Here is a 17468-nt window from a genome sequence, read left to right as displayed (position 1 = left end):
AATTAGCAATTCCAAGGATGGAATTTTTAAATTCCTAATTTTGCATGGAGTTAATGGGTACACAATAAAATAATTGATAGAGATATGATACCATAAAATAATAACCCCGAGTTAAGTTCGGTGGCGGTTGTTAGAAGGATGTTCACATAAATGAAACTGTTTGAAGCTTGGTGTCAACTGGCTTTAATCGTTTAAAACATGAGCTCGGTGCCGCACTTAGACTCTCATTAGGTCCGTTGTGCGTAATCGTTTTAAACATTAACTGAGATAAAATTAGGGGTATTGGGGTTGCAATGCTGGATTAACAAAAAACTAACTAAAGGGTTCTTAAATCTAAGTAACACTTCTATTACATATAAAGAATATAAGTGTAGTTGACTTATTTTACATTATCGGAGGCGAGAATGTTATATTACCCCCGCGAACTTCGTTTCTCCTTAATGTGATTATTCTTAGCCTACCTTTATACCTAAGTACATACCAACACCGACGTACATACAATCAGAGACTTTCTTCTGTGAATTTTTCTCTATATAAACCTCAGAGTTCAAGTCATAAGTTTTTAATTAATAAATAAAAAATAGGAGTTAATCGTAAAGAGGTGAACATTATGGGTTGTATGTATTTTTGTATGCTGTATCATAAAGAAATAAAACAAATTAAATTTAGGGGTGGATCACAGTTAACAATAGATGTTGTCCGATTAGCAGTCCTAACCGGTTTTTTTATTTATTTTAAGCCTTATCTTTTTCCCTAGTGTAGTCCTAACCGGTATGCACACAAAATTTTCACGAAAATCGGTAGAGACATTTCAGAGGAGTTTAATTTTATATTTTATGACGACAATTCTATATATTAGATTTTTGAGTGTGGGAAAAACTAAAGTGCACATTTTGGCTTCAAGTGTGCGATGATTGCTAAAAATAGGTTTGCGGTTCTAATTATTAACTAAAATATTATGTATATGTAACTTAAATAATATTAGGTTACGTAACTCCCGCCATCATAAACTACTTTTTGTGATAAGCATGACACAAATCTCATGCAATACATCTTTTTGTATTTTAGTAATAATTTACTATAAAAAAAAGTCAATAATTATAAAATATAGGGCATTAGTAAATCGTTTAAATGGCACCATTCGATATACCTAAGGCAATAAAAGACATGTAAACGTTTACTCTTTATTCATAAACAAATGAAAATAGTTTTATCCCACTTTGAAAAAAAAAACGTGATTGAGTATTTGTTGTTAGAGGTTTATAATATGATAATGAAATTGCGGTTTTTTTAATGTACTAATTAGTTGCTGTGTCAGTATTAGCGTTAAATAGGTTTCGACTGGCTCGAGGCACGGAAACGCTTTGTCGCCACAATTTTTGTCCGCGTATCGCGATCTCTTCATGCCACGCCTCTTGAGTTTTTCTGTGGAACATAGAATAGATTTGTATTCACATTACATAGCATTCAATGATTTTAAAGTACTTTGATATTTTTGTATTAAGTTTTTCTTTCGTTTATATAGTCACGTAAGAAAGAACATCAAATTCAAAGACACGTCACGGCTCAACGATAGAACTAAGTGATAAAATGAATTTTGGTCTATCTTATATAATTATATAGGTGTTATGGGGTGTGGAACAAATATATTTATGCGTCCGTCTCAATGATTACATATTCAAGTTAACATCCCTCCTTTATCTAGTAACAATTTTTTCGCTGTAGCCAATACCATCCGTCAGACGCCATTATGACGTTATAAAGGAATTTTACAACTTGCTCAATAATGATACAATCAGTGGCGCTACAACCTTTTAGGTCTGAGCCTCAGATTACTAAATCCGTTTCATGATAATTTTCAATGAAATACGCAAGTAGGTGATAAGCCTCCTGTGCCTGACACGCCGTCGACTTTTTGAGTCTAAGGCAAGCTGCTTTCTTCATGATGTTTTCCTTCACCGTTTGAGCATATGTTAAATGCGTACATAGAAACGTCCATTAGTGCACAGCCGGGGATCGAACCTACGACCTCGGGGATGAGAGTCGCACGCTGAAGCCACTAGGCCAACACTGCTTAATAACGGTAATTATTTTATTTATAAAAATTTGCCAAAGCTTTTGGCGTATTCAATCTCTAAATAGATGAAACTTTTAATGTGGCACTTAAATTCACGAAAACATACATAAATTAACAAGAAAATTAAGTTGTACATAAATTCTTTGCTAGTACCTGCAATTCTCAAGCAGCGGGCCTGTATTGGGAAATACAGTTTGAACAATCATGAGGCATGGGATGACAACCACTGAGAGAAATTGTATCTGTTCGGGAGGCTGGTTGAGGTACCGGCGCCTGTCCATCATGCTTAGGGGAGTGTAGCCTAGTGCCCGCTCTTTATCACCCTAAACATTACAGAAGGTATCAGAAAGAGATTTTATGACTAAAAAAAACGTGTGTGTACACGCGTTAGAAGTTATACTTCTTTGGCGTAACAAGATAAAAATCTTTTCAAAAATTGTATCTTTCTTATTCTACGTTTGTAGAAAAATCGACACGAACAAAAAAAAAATACTCTAATGATTTTTACCTAACGCGCCAAAAGAAGTATAACTTCAAAAAAACGAAAATGTTGACTAACTTCAGGGTGTCGGTTTTTTGTGACGGTGTGCGCGCGCATCGTAAAAATTTACTCTCATAATTTTTCCCCAACGCGCCAAGAGATGTATAACTTCAGAAAATTGAAATATATAGCTATTTGTATCTTAAGTAATTCAACGCTTATTAAGTTTTTTTAAAGATTATTTAGCTTCTAATAATGCAAGAGAAGTTTAGTTTTGGTCGGTCAGTGTCTGATCTTAATAGTAATTTTGTGATCACTCAGCGCTGGTGGGCTTGAAATTATGCTATTGAGTTTTGCATTTGTTAAATGTGTAAAATAAGTTAAAGAGATATCAGCCCTGCGATTCTGTAACTCACTTCACAAACTCACACAGCGGTTTTCGCATGGGCGGTCGCTCTCAAATCAGTCGTGAAGCAGTCATTTTATGATTTGGCATTCTGATAAACAATAAACTACAAGCTCCCACCTTTTCGCAGGGCAGGCTACAAGTAACACAACAGACTTTATACAAAACACATTATTCTTTGTCAAAAAATCTTATTTTGTAAGTGTTGTTTCACTACATACAAAATGACGGGCGTAAAACAAAAGTACCTACCCACTTTTTTTGAAATAAGTTTTTCTTCTGTGAAAAAAACTATAAAAGAGGGTACCTGATTATAAAATTCTTCGTAGACAGCCTCAGAAATTGCTTTAGCCACCCCAAACGGTTTACACGAACCGGACAAATCGCTTGTCGTCATTAATATGCCCTAGTAATTTTATCAATATTAATGAAATATGCAATATTTTCACAGTTACATATTATCGACCCGAAATATGACGTAAAAAAATACAATGTATAAACGCAATGTATGTACGCAAAATAATCGTGTATTATTACGCTATATTTTGAGGAATTATTAGTTAAAATCTACAGCAAAGAAATTTTTTAGCGCCAGTTACAAGGATACAAAATGCCTTAAATGTACTATGAATATTAATTTAATTAACAAATTACATTTATATGGAAATAAATAGTGACACTTTGAAACTTTCTAAAATTAGCCCCGTAGCTATCAGCAATATCTTGGCAGCGTGTCCAGCCAAGTTGTGACAAAAGGGAAATGTCAATGTACCGTGTGTAAGGGACACAATTCGTAAACTATATGTATATGAAATTTATTAATGAACTAAAATCTTGAATTAAATCCCGAGTGAATACAGAACTTGCACTCATATAGATCTAACTTCGGTCTTGGCTATTATTATTATTAAAGCTTTATTAATCCATACAACAATTGGTTAGTTTACATTCCTTAATATTAGTATTAGTTAAGTTAGTATGAGTTTTAAACAAAATTTAAGTTAGATTTATTTTTAATTTTTTAGTAGTCTAGTTTTTGTATAGCCCCTTTTAGGGTAAAAGCCTCCTCCATATGTTTCCATTTTTCTTTTTCTTGAGCAACATTCATCCAGTTTTCCCCCGCTAGTTCTACAATGTCAATGTCTTGGCTCTCATATCACTATGATGACGTTTGGAAAATTGAATGAAACTATATATAGATTTGGAATATTCTTTCCATTTGCAAAGTTGCGGATTAAATATATTTTTATTTTTATTTATTTTATTTTACAATTTTAGGGAAACTTACAGCTAAAAAGGTTCAATAGTATACAATTAACATGATGACGGCCAATTATCAGTTTCCACACTTACACATTATCACATCATTACACACCAACGCTCAAAAAACTCTCAAGGCTATATTAAAAACTAAATCTCAAAGTATCGGTCACAAAGGGCTTTCTTCGTCGCAGTAACACTTGTGCAGAACAAGTCCAAATTAAGCTCCAGACATGCCACATTAAAAGAACGACATGCTCGTAATAGGTAAGAATTTTTCCTGTATGTAGTTCGTGCTATGGGGACGTACAATAAATTTGGTCCGCGCAGAAACAATGATGGTGCGTACAGGCCCACCCTAGATAACAGTTCTGGCAACTCAGCCGCACCATTAAGTAAAGACACTAGGAATGTAATGTCCGATATTTTTCTACGCTCAGCTAAAGGCAAAATATGAAACTTTTTGCAGCGTGTATGATAGTCAGGCAGGTAACAATTAGATTTAAATTGAATGTACCTTAAAAATTTTCTTTGTATACTTTCAAGGCGGTCTATATAAATGTTGTATATTGGGTTCCATACCTGTGAGGCATATTCGAGGTGACTACGAACGAAAGAGCAATATAATATTTTAATGGTTTTAATTTCCTGAAAGTCGGACGAGATTCTTATAATGAAACCTAACGCTTTCGTGGCTTTATTAATGATGCTCTCAATATGTAGATCAAAGAGAAGTTTGCTGTCAAATATAACTCCAAGATCTTTGACAGATCCAACTCTTACTAAAATAGAATCTTGAAGTTTATAGGGAAAGGCAATGGGGTGGAGTTTGCGAGTAAATGTACAAATGTAACACTTAGATACATTCAAGTCGAGCCCGTTTAGTACACAATAATTTTGAAAGCGGTCCAGATCTTCTTGTAAAGAGAGTGCATCAGCGACAGAGTTAATCTGTTTCATGATTTTCATGTCGTCTGCATACAATAGAATTTTGGACGACTGAAAACAATGTGTGATGTCGTTAACAAATATATTAAAGAGAAGTGGGCCCAAAAGCGATCCTTGTGGGACTCCTGAAGGTATATATCTGGTTCTTGACGAGTATCCATTCAACACCACAGTCTGACATCGATAGTCTGACAACCATCTGAATAGATTACCCCGTATACCCATGGAAGATAACTTGCTTAAAAGTATGTTGTGGTCAATTTTGTCGAAACATTTGCTATAGTCTGTGTATATAACATCCACCTGGGATCCATTAGCCATGGAGTCTGATATAAAGTCACTACAGAGGATCAAATTTGACGTAGTCGACCGACCCTTTATAAAACCGTGTTGGTATTCACAAAAGTCCAATTTCAGTGCTGCATATACTTGTCTGTAAACGATTTTTTCCATAATTTTAGCAAATGCACACAACTTGGATATAGGTCTGTAATTTTCAACAGCGGCTTTTGATCCTTTTTTCAGGACAGGTGTTATATACGCAGACTTCCACAAAGTGGGAACTACTCTGGAAGTAAGTGATAATTGGTATAAAATTGATAGTGGTAAAGTCAGGCTATCGGCGCAATTTACTATAAACACTGGTGGAATATTGTCAGGCCCCGGTGACTTGTTTAGATCCACATATTTCAAGAATCTATATACTTCATCCCTATTAATTTCTATTGACCCGATATCAGTGCCGAAACAAGCAGCCCCCTCGGGTACGGTCTGTGTGTTGATTGGTGGCGAGTTGTTATTGGCAGCGCTCGGTTCCAAAAAATTTGAATAAAAGTAGTCGCTGAACATGTTGGATATAACATCCCCATCCCCAGATGAATGATTTCCATACTGTAGTACAGAGGGATAGCAATTGGACTGCTTTTTTGATTTTACATAAGCCCAAAAAGCTTTAGGATTGCGCTTTATGTTTGATTCTATTCCAGATATATAATTGTTAAACAACTCTTTTTCTAAATCTTTCACTCTCTGTCGTAAAACGACAAATGAATGATGATCCGAGAGGTTTTTATATTTTTTAAACTTTAAATGATATTTAGCTTTCTCCTTTATTATTTTGATTAGAGAGCTATTATACCAGACTGGGAATTTTGACTGTATGGTTACAATTCTTGATGGAATGTAGATGTTACGCTGGTCGTTGATAGTGTCATAGAAATACGATACAGCATCTTCAAAGGATCTACGCCTCAGTTCATAGTCCCAGTTAACGGAATCCAAATTTCGTTTTATGGCATTGTAATCGCCCTTGTTGTACAAATATTGTAAGCGAGGACGAGTGGGTAGGCTGTGCAACTGAACGAACTCGACCGAAATGCAAAGCGCTTTATGTTGGGGATCTTCGCATACCAGGGGATCAGCGCAGCAGGTAACAGTAATATCGTTATTGGATAGTACAAGATCCAAAATCCTATCGTTAATATTGTGGAAGCAATTATATTGTGAAAGATTACAGATATTCAAATTGTCTATAAAATTCCTTTGAACATCTCCCTGTATGTCACTCGGATAGAGAGAAGAGAGATCATTTGTCTGACACCACTTAATATTCGGTTGATTAAAGTCGCCAAGTATTAAAAATGCATCAGAAGGATATTTCAGAACAAGGTCAGCCAAACTATAAGAAAAATTATTCAATTGAACTGCTAATGTATTGCCCAAATTTTCGTTACAAATGTAGACAACACAGATGTGTATTTTATAAGAAATTTTAGGCTTTCTATGGTTCAATGTAAGCGTGATCCATAGGTCCTCGGCAGACGAGCGCCAGTCATGTCGAACATCAGCAGGTATTTCTCTCTTAACAGCTATTAAAACCCCTCCTCCCTTCGATTGTTCGGTAGCAGCATAATTACGATCTCGTCTCCAAACAAGATACCGATTATCGAACAACTCGGAATCCGAGATACCCTCCAAAAGCCACGTTTCAGTAATACATATAATATCATAGTTATTAACACACACATTTCTGTAAAAAGTACTCGTTTTTGTTCGTAGCCCCCGAACATTTTGGTAGAAAATATTAAGCGGAGCCATTGCAAATATTATCATAAAATACAACACAATAATAAATATGTGGGGTGCATTCTAATCGATGTGAATAAATATATTGCCCCACCAATGAAATGCAAATAAGCACCTTACTAGTATACAAGTTAAGTAGAATAGTTAAACTGCACAAGTACGAGCAAAAATAAAATATTAAATTATTGAGATAAATGTTTGTAAGCCTTACTAAGCCAGAAGCAGTTCTAATTCTAAGGAAATAATGTCTATAATCACAAAAACTGCACGACAAAAAGTCATTAGAATTGAGCGATAAGAGAACAAAAGGCGTGCAGGTACAAGTTGAACTGCAAAAAATGCTACCTGCGGTCCTCAAACTTATTGAGCCGATCAAGTAATGTGACATGCCGGACTGTTTAAATATGATTATGTAAAAAACTTTTTTAAGTCGCGTTCCGTATTGATATGATGTTTTGGAGACGATGTGTTTTTTCGTATAAAAATTTTGCACCCTTTCACCCAAACATAGTCATATCCCCGTTCTTTTGCGATAGCCTTGGTTTTATTCAATAGGGCTTTGTTTTCCAGAGTTAGGTGATCGTTGACGTAAATCCTGCTATCGCCACGTAGTCCTAAATCCACCGCTTTAAGGGCCTTATGATTCTTTGCAGCAGCTACAAATTCATTCTTCAAGTAACTGTTCTGGACAGAGCATATAATGTTTTTGTTATGCTTATTATTACGCGTAGGCACTCTGGCGATGTAGTTGACCTGCTCCTTTTGGATTTTACAGTTGATTGCAGTCCCCAACTTATCTAAGATGTTGAATAAGTTCTCGGCACTAGACTCGGGTACACCCTTAATTTCAATATTATTCATACGTAGACGTTGTTCGTTGTGGTTCTGCAGTTCCTCCAAGTTGTTTACACGGTCCTGCAGGGTCAACAAATCTCCTTTTGTCTTAACCAAGGAGTCAATTTCTTGCTCCAGGGTAGATACCTTCAAGGTTAGAGCCTCAACTGTATTATGAACAAACTCGATAGACGCCTTCATATCCGAGAACTCCTCTCTGATAGTCCTAAATTCCACCAGTTCAGCCTGTATCGCCCTCACGCTATCCACTAATGCTGGTATAGCCTCCATTTGTGACGACAGACGCTTAAGCTCGACAACGATGGAATCAGGATCCGACGACACTGTTGGTTTAGGACTGGCTATTCCTCGGGACTTGCAACTGGAACATTTCCAGGTGGATTTGCGCTCTCCTAGTTTCCGCCATCCACCCTCAGTTATTCCAGCGCAAGGGAAGTCAAACTGACCCGCACAGACAGAGCATGTGGCGCCGTCCCTTGCTTCAATTTCACACCGTTTGCAGGCAAACATATTAATACGAGCTTTGAGAAACACTTTAACACTTGAAAAAATTACGCAAACGAGCGGCAAGCAGTTGTGCACCTGTGGTCGGACTCGAGTCTACCGTCATACTGAAATTATTCATATTACCTTAAGCATCCTCCTATGAGAGTTATTTGTCCAGTCGAATGCACAATCCGTCAAAAGAGGTGTTATTTGCGCGCGAACCTACGTCAATAAAATTGATTAGTTTATTTGTAGTTAATTTTAGTAAACTTAGGGTCTGTTTCATAATTTAAAGCATCACGTTGATCCAGGACCCTTAGGGTCACAGCACACACAGTTAATCATGTAACCTCAGGCCGTTTAGTTTTGTTTGAATGAAACACCCTACTGCAACGCACACGAATCGGAACAGGCTCCGAACTGCGATGCGATGCGTGGTCAATTTGCAGTTCCCGCGCTTAAGTCTCTCCGTACCCTTTTTTTTTTATTTTTTTTTTATACGAGGTGAAAATGCGCTTACGCAGACCCGCATCAAGGATGTCGAGCTTGACGCGGGTACTGTGGGGCTGGGTCTACACTCAAAACCCTCTGCTATTCAGAGGGGTAGCGAGACCCCACCCACTAAAAACACCTCAGCCCTTCACATGCCCTTAATATGGGCCCTCGGGGTTCGCTAGGCATTCTACCCAAGGGCCCGGGAAGTCTCTCCGTACCCGCCCAGCTGTCGGCGAGCCGTAAGCACGGTGTAGCCTAGCCGTAGCCGAGTTGACATACTCTTGAGCTGCTGATACGCTTTGGTTACGTGTTGACGCCAGATTGACGGCGAGGCGAAAGGCGATACGGTGACGATCCCTTTCCGAGTTGATATGTCTGCTGTGACCGCTAATGAAATAGACCATTAAAACAAGTACGAACCTGAAAATAAACCGCCAAATCCGTGCAGAGGATATTATATTTCAATTCTAGCATTATCCTTTCGCGGTCCGCTATCGAAAGCTTGGATAAAAGATTTTTGTCCTGGAAATAGGAGTTAGATTTAGCGCAAAATTAAACAACAAAACTGACCATTATTTATTAAATAAATATTTTTGATATTTCTCCTGTAGCTTGTAAGCTGTTCGTAACGAACATACAGAAATACAACTTTCCTATAATAATAGTAGATATAAATATAAATAATTTATGTATATTGTTTCTCTAAACAATAAATAGTAAACTAAACAAGAAAATTATAGAATCAAAAAGATTACATATTCTTCTTTACCTAAAACACCACTTTTGGTCTTATTTCCCGTTTCCACGCGAAGTTCTCTTCGTATTATTTACGCACTTAAAAAAGCTGTGGTAGTGTTTGAACGCAGGACTATCTAATCTCATTGTATCTATAGTATCTCAGCCTGAAAGTACCTCGATAATCTTCTTAGCGAGAAAGTAATGGTGGTGTTCCAGCGTTGAAGAGCGGTACATACTAGCGAGCGGGTGACGCGTCAATTGCAGATAATTATTATTAAAGCCAGGGTGATCCAGGTCATGACACAGGCCAGCCAGCATCAGACCTGCAGTCTGTTCATCAATATTTATTTTAAAAACAATGTGATGAAAGCTTGTAGCGATATTACGTTAATAGTTCACGAGATTAAAGCGACAGTAGCGCAATCCTTAAAACAAACTCTTGAAGGGCCGTTTAAGTACTACGTTGGCACTATAGGGTGGAGGGGGTCTTTAATTTTAGAGAAGGGGGGGGGGGGGGGTAAATTGCAGTAAAACTCCTTGAACGGCCCCTGAGTTTAATAATACTAGGATTTCAAATATTCGATTGAAAAAGCTTCGCATAACACAATTTTCATTACTTATACTTGAAACTAATACTTAAAAGATTACCAGCAATGCATAGAGGGGTCTGGATGTCACTTATAAAAATATATTATTTATTTAGTATTTTTGAAGTGAAACTTCTTTATCGGGGTTGGAAAAAAATTTAGTGTAACATTTTTTCGTTACGCGTCACATTTTTCCGTTACGCGCCATCTTTTTCTTATCAAGTATAAACAATATATTTCGTATTTCAGTTACCATAAGCCATTAATAACACAAATATATAATAACGACATCAATGATAGTAATAATTCTATTACAATTAATGAAATTCAATAATAATCTTTGTAGTAATAAGCTAAAATGAAATAATTGTAGAATTTGTATTTATGTCTGTGATAATAAAAGCCTTTTATTAAACTTTATCTAATTTAACTTTATTTAACCAATTTCTGTAAAGTTGCATATAGTAAATTATTTTTTTGAAAAATAACGTATAAAAAAGTTTCACTTCTTACGAGTGTACGCTAGTACACGCACACATTTTTATTTTTCTTCAAAACCTAACGAAGTGCACTTTGAATATAGATATTTTAATATTGACTTAAATATAAGTATAATAAAAACCTCACCTCAACAAAATCAAAATATCCTGTATTATTAACCAACATCAAATACATGGTATGTGTAAAGACAAACGCGTGTTCCGCGTTGTGGTAGGGATTGTCCCGATAGGACAAAAGTACGGTCAGCACAAAATCAGCTAAGTTTTGTCTTTCGAAATTACGGTCAGCAAAAGTTTCCACAAACATGGAGCAAACTAGGCCGGGCATGTCTTCTTTGCTGCCTTCGCTTATGTGGTAATTGTAACTGAAATATTATATATATATAAAAAATAGAACCGATTATAATTTATAAGATACTTAACGCCTACTATGACTTCCTGTCAAAATCCAATAATTATGACATACAGGTGTCATATTTGCAATAAGTCTCGACTCCGTTCGTCCTTAATGGCGATAATAATCAAACAGGTATACGACTGATATAGAAGTCTCCCAAAAAGTGAAAAAAAAAAAACAGTTGTTTGATGAATTCTGAATTTGTAATTTAATTTTTTTCGCAGCATGTCAAGACCTAAAACTGGTAAATGTCTATACAATGATCATTCAATTCAAAAAATTATCAAATGGATTAAGCAATAAGCATCCATTGAAGTCCGTTTCAATACAAAACGTAGTAATAGTAATTTCATTGTCATTAATAATGACTATGGAGTCACCATTATTATTACCATAAACAATCAAACAGTCGTTTATTTGTAGATCTAGTAATATTAGAAAATCGAATAAACCACAAGTAATAACGGTTTTAAACTTATTTTACTTTACTATTATTAAGTTATAATGAAAATGCCTTTGTTCCAACATATATAATAGTTTTAAAAAAATTTACGTTAGAAATTGTTTTATTTTATTTTAAAGGAATATTAAGTTACTTTTTGAAGTTGGGCGGTGGTAGAACAACTCCATTAGTTTCCATCAATTCCTCTAGATCATGTCTGCACGGTAAGAGATGCAAACCCATCAGATTTGAGTAAACCTTATTAAGATTTTCCTAAAAATGTTTAAAAATAATAAAACTAGTTTAAAAATATCACGAATCAATTTAAGACATTGATGCTCGTACTTAAACCTAGTCTTAAGAGCTGTCAAACCATTATTTTTAATGAAGTTTGATATATGTATTTGAGAGTGCGTATTAGTGGGTAGTTTAAAATGTACCTAAACACTCTTTTAGTTACATCTACCCGCATTCAACGAAAATTTAACGATACATACATGGTATATTTTCTTGGTCTGCATATTGTAGAAATGGACTATGAGTGAGCAATAGTTAACAAAAACACTGAATATCATCTCATCGTCAGTGTCAAATGGGTGGGCATTTGTTTTATTTGTTAGTTGGACCACACCTATAAAAAGCACACGTGTAAATAAGCTCGTAGTCGTGAATTTAGTGAAGAATTTCATTATTTTTTATTTTAATTTGATTGACATTAAAAATATGCAATCAGTATTACGTATAATAAGAAACTTTGTAATCAGTAAATTTGCTTGAGCCCATTAATCCTGAACAAAATATTTTAAAGTAAAAACCGGTATTAAGCCCAAAAATTGTCTTGACCACAAAAGGTAAATTACCTATTTACTTGGAAATGGTTACTAATAAAACCAACACAGGTATGTGTCCCATTACCCACCGGTGGCATTTTTGTGTGAAAAATCCAGAAAAAAACCTAAGTAAAAGGAAATCCCATAATTCTAACCAATAACGCCATTTTTGTCCATAATGGGTGCAACAAGGCTCGTTCTGACAACTGTCCCGGTGGTGGGATCTATTTCTTTCGTAAACCGAGGGTCGCGGTACACATCGCGTAGGTTCAGTACCTGACCTGTACGAGCGACTAGACCTGCTGGTGTCTGTTCTTGGCTTAAGCTGGAAATTATAACGTGGTATTATTTTGATGCAAACCTCTAAAACGACGTACTTAACAATTCCAGCGATTTTTATAATGATAATTTATTGACGGTAGATATTTCGTAAATTTTTCGAAAATTTTAAATAAATAGTTTATTGTATATAACATTGTATAAGCATAGAAATGCATTCACTTTTCTTTTCTTTGTTTGTGTATGGTGCTTACAATCATAAGGTTTTATGCCAAAAATCTAAAGTAACATTTAATACTGTTTAACTGCCTCTATATGCTTTAAATGAGCGTACAGTTTATTAACGTTTCCGCTGCCTATAGACATCAGTAACGCGGAAAGGCTTACAAGTGCGTTGCCGGCCTTTAAGGATTGTCAAAATTTTACTAAATTAAGAAATAGTATTGTCTTTTATTGACATAACCTTTACACATTTAAAGAAAACAGTTTTGTACCGGATTGAAGTTATGTATTATTATAATTGACCACGCTCGCTGTAAAGCACGCGAAACGTCGGTTAAATTTAAAATTATGTAAAATAATTGTAAATTTATAATAATACATAATGGTCCGAGAGCTGGCACCAATTTTTGGGCAGGTATTTGAGGCAAGCTGAAAACTTGTCACATACCTCTCCTATTATATTCCAACACGGAATTGCAGACCTGGCTGGTGAGTAGCGGGGCTAAATCAACCCCTACATTTTTAAAAATATTAATTTTTTTTCCCCAAAAATATATTTGAGGCAATACGCAATTTATATATGTTGCAGTGTAATACTTAATAAATACGAAAAAAAATAAGCCAGACAATTTAATCGGGGCTGTAACATTGCCAGACGCGTGCAAAAATTTTTTGCAAAAAATTATAAAAAATGTTTTGGAGGCAGCTTGAAATTTTAATGGAGTGTTCTAATTTTTTAAGATAAAAAAGAGGCAGCTTGAAATTTTAATGGAGTGTTATTTATAACTATAAAATTAGATTCCCAAAAAGACAGATCATTTCGGTAGGGCTTGTGATTGTATTGATTTATGGACGTTAAATGGACATAATTTTGTGATTTCTTTTTTATCTTAAAAATTAGAACACTCCATTAAAATTTCAAGCTGCCTCAAAAACATTTTTTATAATTTTTTGCAAAAAAATTTTGCACGCGTCTGGCAATGTTACAGCCCCGATTAAATTGTCTGGCTTATTTTTTTTCGTATTTATTAAGTATTACACTGCAACATATATAAATTGCGTATTGCCTCAAATATATTTTTGGGGAAAAAAAATTAATATTTTTAAAAATGTAGGGGTTGATTTAGCCCCGCTACTCACCAGCCAGGTCTGCAATTCCGTGTTGGAATATAATAGGAGAGGTATGTGACAAGTTTTCAGCTTGCCTCAAATACCTGCCCAAAAATTGGTGCCACCTCTCCTACTATAACTTCAATCCGGAAAAAAAGAGTTTTCTTTCATTTTATCTTTACTCCTACACTAGAATATATAGAATGTAATAATGGATGTAGCTAAGTTTACGAAACTCATATTGTAATTATATGTTTACTATATTTTGACAAGCTTTTTACCTACCATTGTTAGTTCACTCCTATAGGCCGAACGTCCACCGCCGGCAAAACTAAATGAAAACTAAACTCAGTGAACTAATTTAAGCTAAACTAGAACTACGTTGTCCGTCCACCAATAAATAAGCTAAAACTACGTTAGTGATGGCCAGTTTTTGCCAGAACGTCGAGTTAGAAGACGACACGAGCAATGACGAGACTTTAGAGAAGGACTATCGTCATAGGAGAAGAAGACTGGATATGACTTATCCAGTATCAGTCCTGGAAAACAAGTAGCGAATTTGACACTTTGTTCGTGTCTCTAGACAACAGTTCGATGAGTTACTGTCACAACAATGTCGACAGGCGTCAGAGGGGTAAGGCAAGGGGGTGAGAGGCGCTTAGTTTAGCTCAGTTAGTTACGGATCGGCCGCACAACTTAGTTAGTTCCACTTAGCTGGGGCATTTCACGTAGCTTAGCTGGCATAGTTTGCGGTGGACATGTATGAAAAACTGGCACAACTATGCGAGCTAAACTAAACTAACTTAGTTTAGCCGGCGGTGGACGTTCGGCTTTAAACCGTGAACTATTTACAATACAGACAAATATTACTAACTTAACTTTCATCTTCCTACGAGGCATGGTGGTATTCTCCGAACTCCAACCATCATCCCACATATCTGCTTGCAGGTGTTCACCTATATGCTCCCGGTCAATGATAAAGAAACTACTTCTCATAGCGCCAATAAAGGATTTTATCACCGCCTGTTGTAACAAGTTAACATTCCATTTATTTTCGTATATATCACTGGCGATATTATTTTTTCTTATTGAATAACTCTGCTAGTCATAAGCCTCAAACATCTAATATAATTTTTATCGCTCTGATTATAAATAATACTTACAAAATATGCTATATAAATTAGACTTAAGATTGGTAGAAGAGTAGAGAGATAGATAATAAAGGAGGCTGCTAACATATTATGTTTATGTTTTTATAACATTTAAGACTTTTTCACTGCAATTAGAAAACAAAATTGCCTCCATGGTTGAGGTCTGAAGAATTTGGATTATATACTTACTATTGTATACCTACCGTACAATAATGTACGCCCAATTAAATGAAATATGTTAAACTTCCTTTATTAAAGTGTACATACATTATAGGTAAAGAAATGCAGTCGTGCGGAACACCGATTCCATCGAAGTATGAAAGTTATGGAATATAGGGTGCACACACTTATTCCATATAATATCGCCTGTGTAACTGAAAAGTCTCAATAGAAAAAGCCGGCGTGACCCGTGAGGCTTGGAGGAGATTATAAGTATCTTCTAACGGCTTTTAATATATAAATCTGGAACTGCTGGGTTTACACAGAACACTGCGAAGCTACAAATATACCATACGTTTACTCACCAGCATATCAGTGAGCATAGTATCAATAGAAGCGAGATCACAGAAGTAATTGTGTAGCAACGTTCTAAGCTCGCTGTTAAGATGAGCTGTCTTTTGGAGAGTGATCCTTGCTTGAGCCTGATGCACGGCAGCGCCCGACCAGCACGCCACACTTACCACAGTGTATATTATGTTCTGAAAAATAATTTGCAATTTTGTACTGCGAATGACCGTTATAGGTCCTTTATCGTACTATGTATTTTTTGGTATACTTTGATATATTTATTAATGATTGTGTTCACCGTAATCACATATAATATTATAACTAAATAATATGTACGTAGTATTTAATAGTAATATTCAGTTGATAATTTTAAAAACATTAAAATCACATGTCACAGTTTCTACACCTAATAGAATTTAACCTAAGGGGTAATAATTGCTTAAAAGGGTTTCATTTAGAAGATAGAACACTGATTAGCGTCTATCTTCTAAATGATACCCTCTTTCTTTACTCTGAAGTTTGATGAATAAAAGTTCCTTTACATAATTGTAAATTGTCATCATTAATAGCCTATAGCCAATAGCATACATAACTCACATGATCGTAAGGTTCACAATGTGTTCTAAACAGTTCTAACACAGCGTAACAGTCGCCATCTGGTTTAAGTACTGGCATACATAGTGCCACTTTTGCGTCTACCCACTTCAGACCCTCCGCAAATCGACGATCCCTTTGCACGTCTTCTATCACTAGGTATTCTTTAGTAAAGGCAACGTGTGCTGATGCTATTTTACCTTCCTCTATGTAGACAAATTAATATTTAATAAAACGCGGTCACGTATACGCGAAGAAAAATAATTTTGATAGAACGCAGAAACATATTCCAGAATTTTTTGCGAACAATATTTGTCAATCACTAATTCTTAAAAATAATGTATAACATACCTATAGGTATATTAACTTCATGCCTTTCAGGATTTTTTGTGTTTTGGGTCATCAAAACAACCTCATTTTTAATCGGATCAACAATGTATACAAACACGCCTGAAATTGTAAATATATTCTAAATATCAAAGTATTACTATTAATTATAAGTTGATCAATACATACCTGAACTATTCGTAACAGCTTTTAAAACATTAGCTGTTTCATATAATAATGAGTTAAGATCAACTGTGTCCTCTAGGAACACATTAAATCTATTTATATCCAAGTAAGGTCCTTCTCTCACCTCTTCCTTAACATCCTTTCGTTCTATTTCCGCATATGGCGCTATCACACGGCGAGTTATTTTATCCAATTTGTCTGATGGTACCAAAAAGTGTGATTGCACTTTAGACACACTATGCTGAGCTTCATCGCCTTGTTTAATTGTATCCAGACGACTTTTTACAGATTTAACGCTCCGCGGAGTAGGATCCACCATAATTAAGGATTTTTTAATCTTTTCACACACTTTTCTATGCAATTATTTGACATGTGTCATGACCATGTAGATACAAAAACATTAAAGTACAGTAATGGCACAATAATAATAATAATTTATGAGCCTATTATAATTTTTGAATTATAAATATATATTTATAAATAAAACTTAAGGTAAAATTTGAAA

At 35.3% G+C, this 17468-nt stretch overlaps 1 protein-coding gene across 8 annotated transcripts; it reads right to left on the bottom strand.

The window, feature by feature from the left end:
• Window positions 1–1170: 1170 nt before the first annotated feature.
• Window positions 1171–17433, bottom strand: LOC125052530 (cAMP and cAMP-inhibited cGMP 3',5'-cyclic phosphodiesterase 10A-like). Of its 8 annotated transcripts, XM_047653428.1 has the most exons (15): window positions 16967–17431; window positions 16802–16900; window positions 16454–16656; window positions 15874–16047; window positions 15073–15221; window positions 12743–12912; window positions 12255–12388; window positions 11912–12030; window positions 11046–11283; window positions 10006–10161; window positions 9514–9615; window positions 8743–8820; window positions 3272–3370; window positions 2231–2400; window positions 1171–1425 (listed from the first exon to the last, which is right to left on the bottom strand). In XM_047653428.1, the coding sequence occupies exons 1-15, from the start codon at window positions 17280–17282 to the stop codon at window positions 1299–1301; spliced, it is 2334 nt and encodes a 777-aa protein (XP_047509384.1). In that variant the 5' UTR covers window positions 17283–17431; the 3' UTR covers window positions 1171–1298. The 8 variants fall into 8 exon arrangements, with proteins under 8 accessions (XP_047509384.1, XP_047509388.1, XP_047509385.1 ...); XM_047653432.1 differs by lacking the exon at window positions 10006–10161 and having other exon boundaries at window positions 16967–17433; XM_047653429.1 differs by lacking the exon at window positions 3272–3370 and having other exon boundaries at window positions 16967–17432.
• Window positions 17434–17468: the final 35 nt, after the last annotated feature.

The sequence above is a fragment of the Pieris napi genome, chromosome 9 (genome assembly GCF_905475465.1).
Source record: "Pieris napi chromosome 9, ilPieNapi1.2, whole genome shotgun sequence".
NCBI classification, from domain to species: domain Eukaryota; kingdom Metazoa; phylum Arthropoda; class Insecta; order Lepidoptera; family Pieridae; genus Pieris; species Pieris napi.
This window is presented reverse-complemented; position numbering and strand designations above follow the sequence as displayed.

Excerpts from the sequence above, each read along its gene's own strand:
- LOC125052530 (XM_047653428.1), bottom strand. The coding sequence starts at position 17,282 with ATGGTGGATCCTACTCCGCGGAGCGTTAAATCTGTAAAAAGTCGTCTG. Across the intron at positions 15,222-15,873 it reads CTATGCTCACTGATATGCTG|GCGGTGATAAAATCCTTTAT; the intron begins GTGAGTAAACGT and ends TTGTTACAACAG. Across the intron at positions 9,616-10,005 it reads TCGCTAAGAAGATTATCGAG|GACAAAAATCTTTTATCCAA; the intron begins GTACTTTCAGGC and ends TCCTATTTCCAG.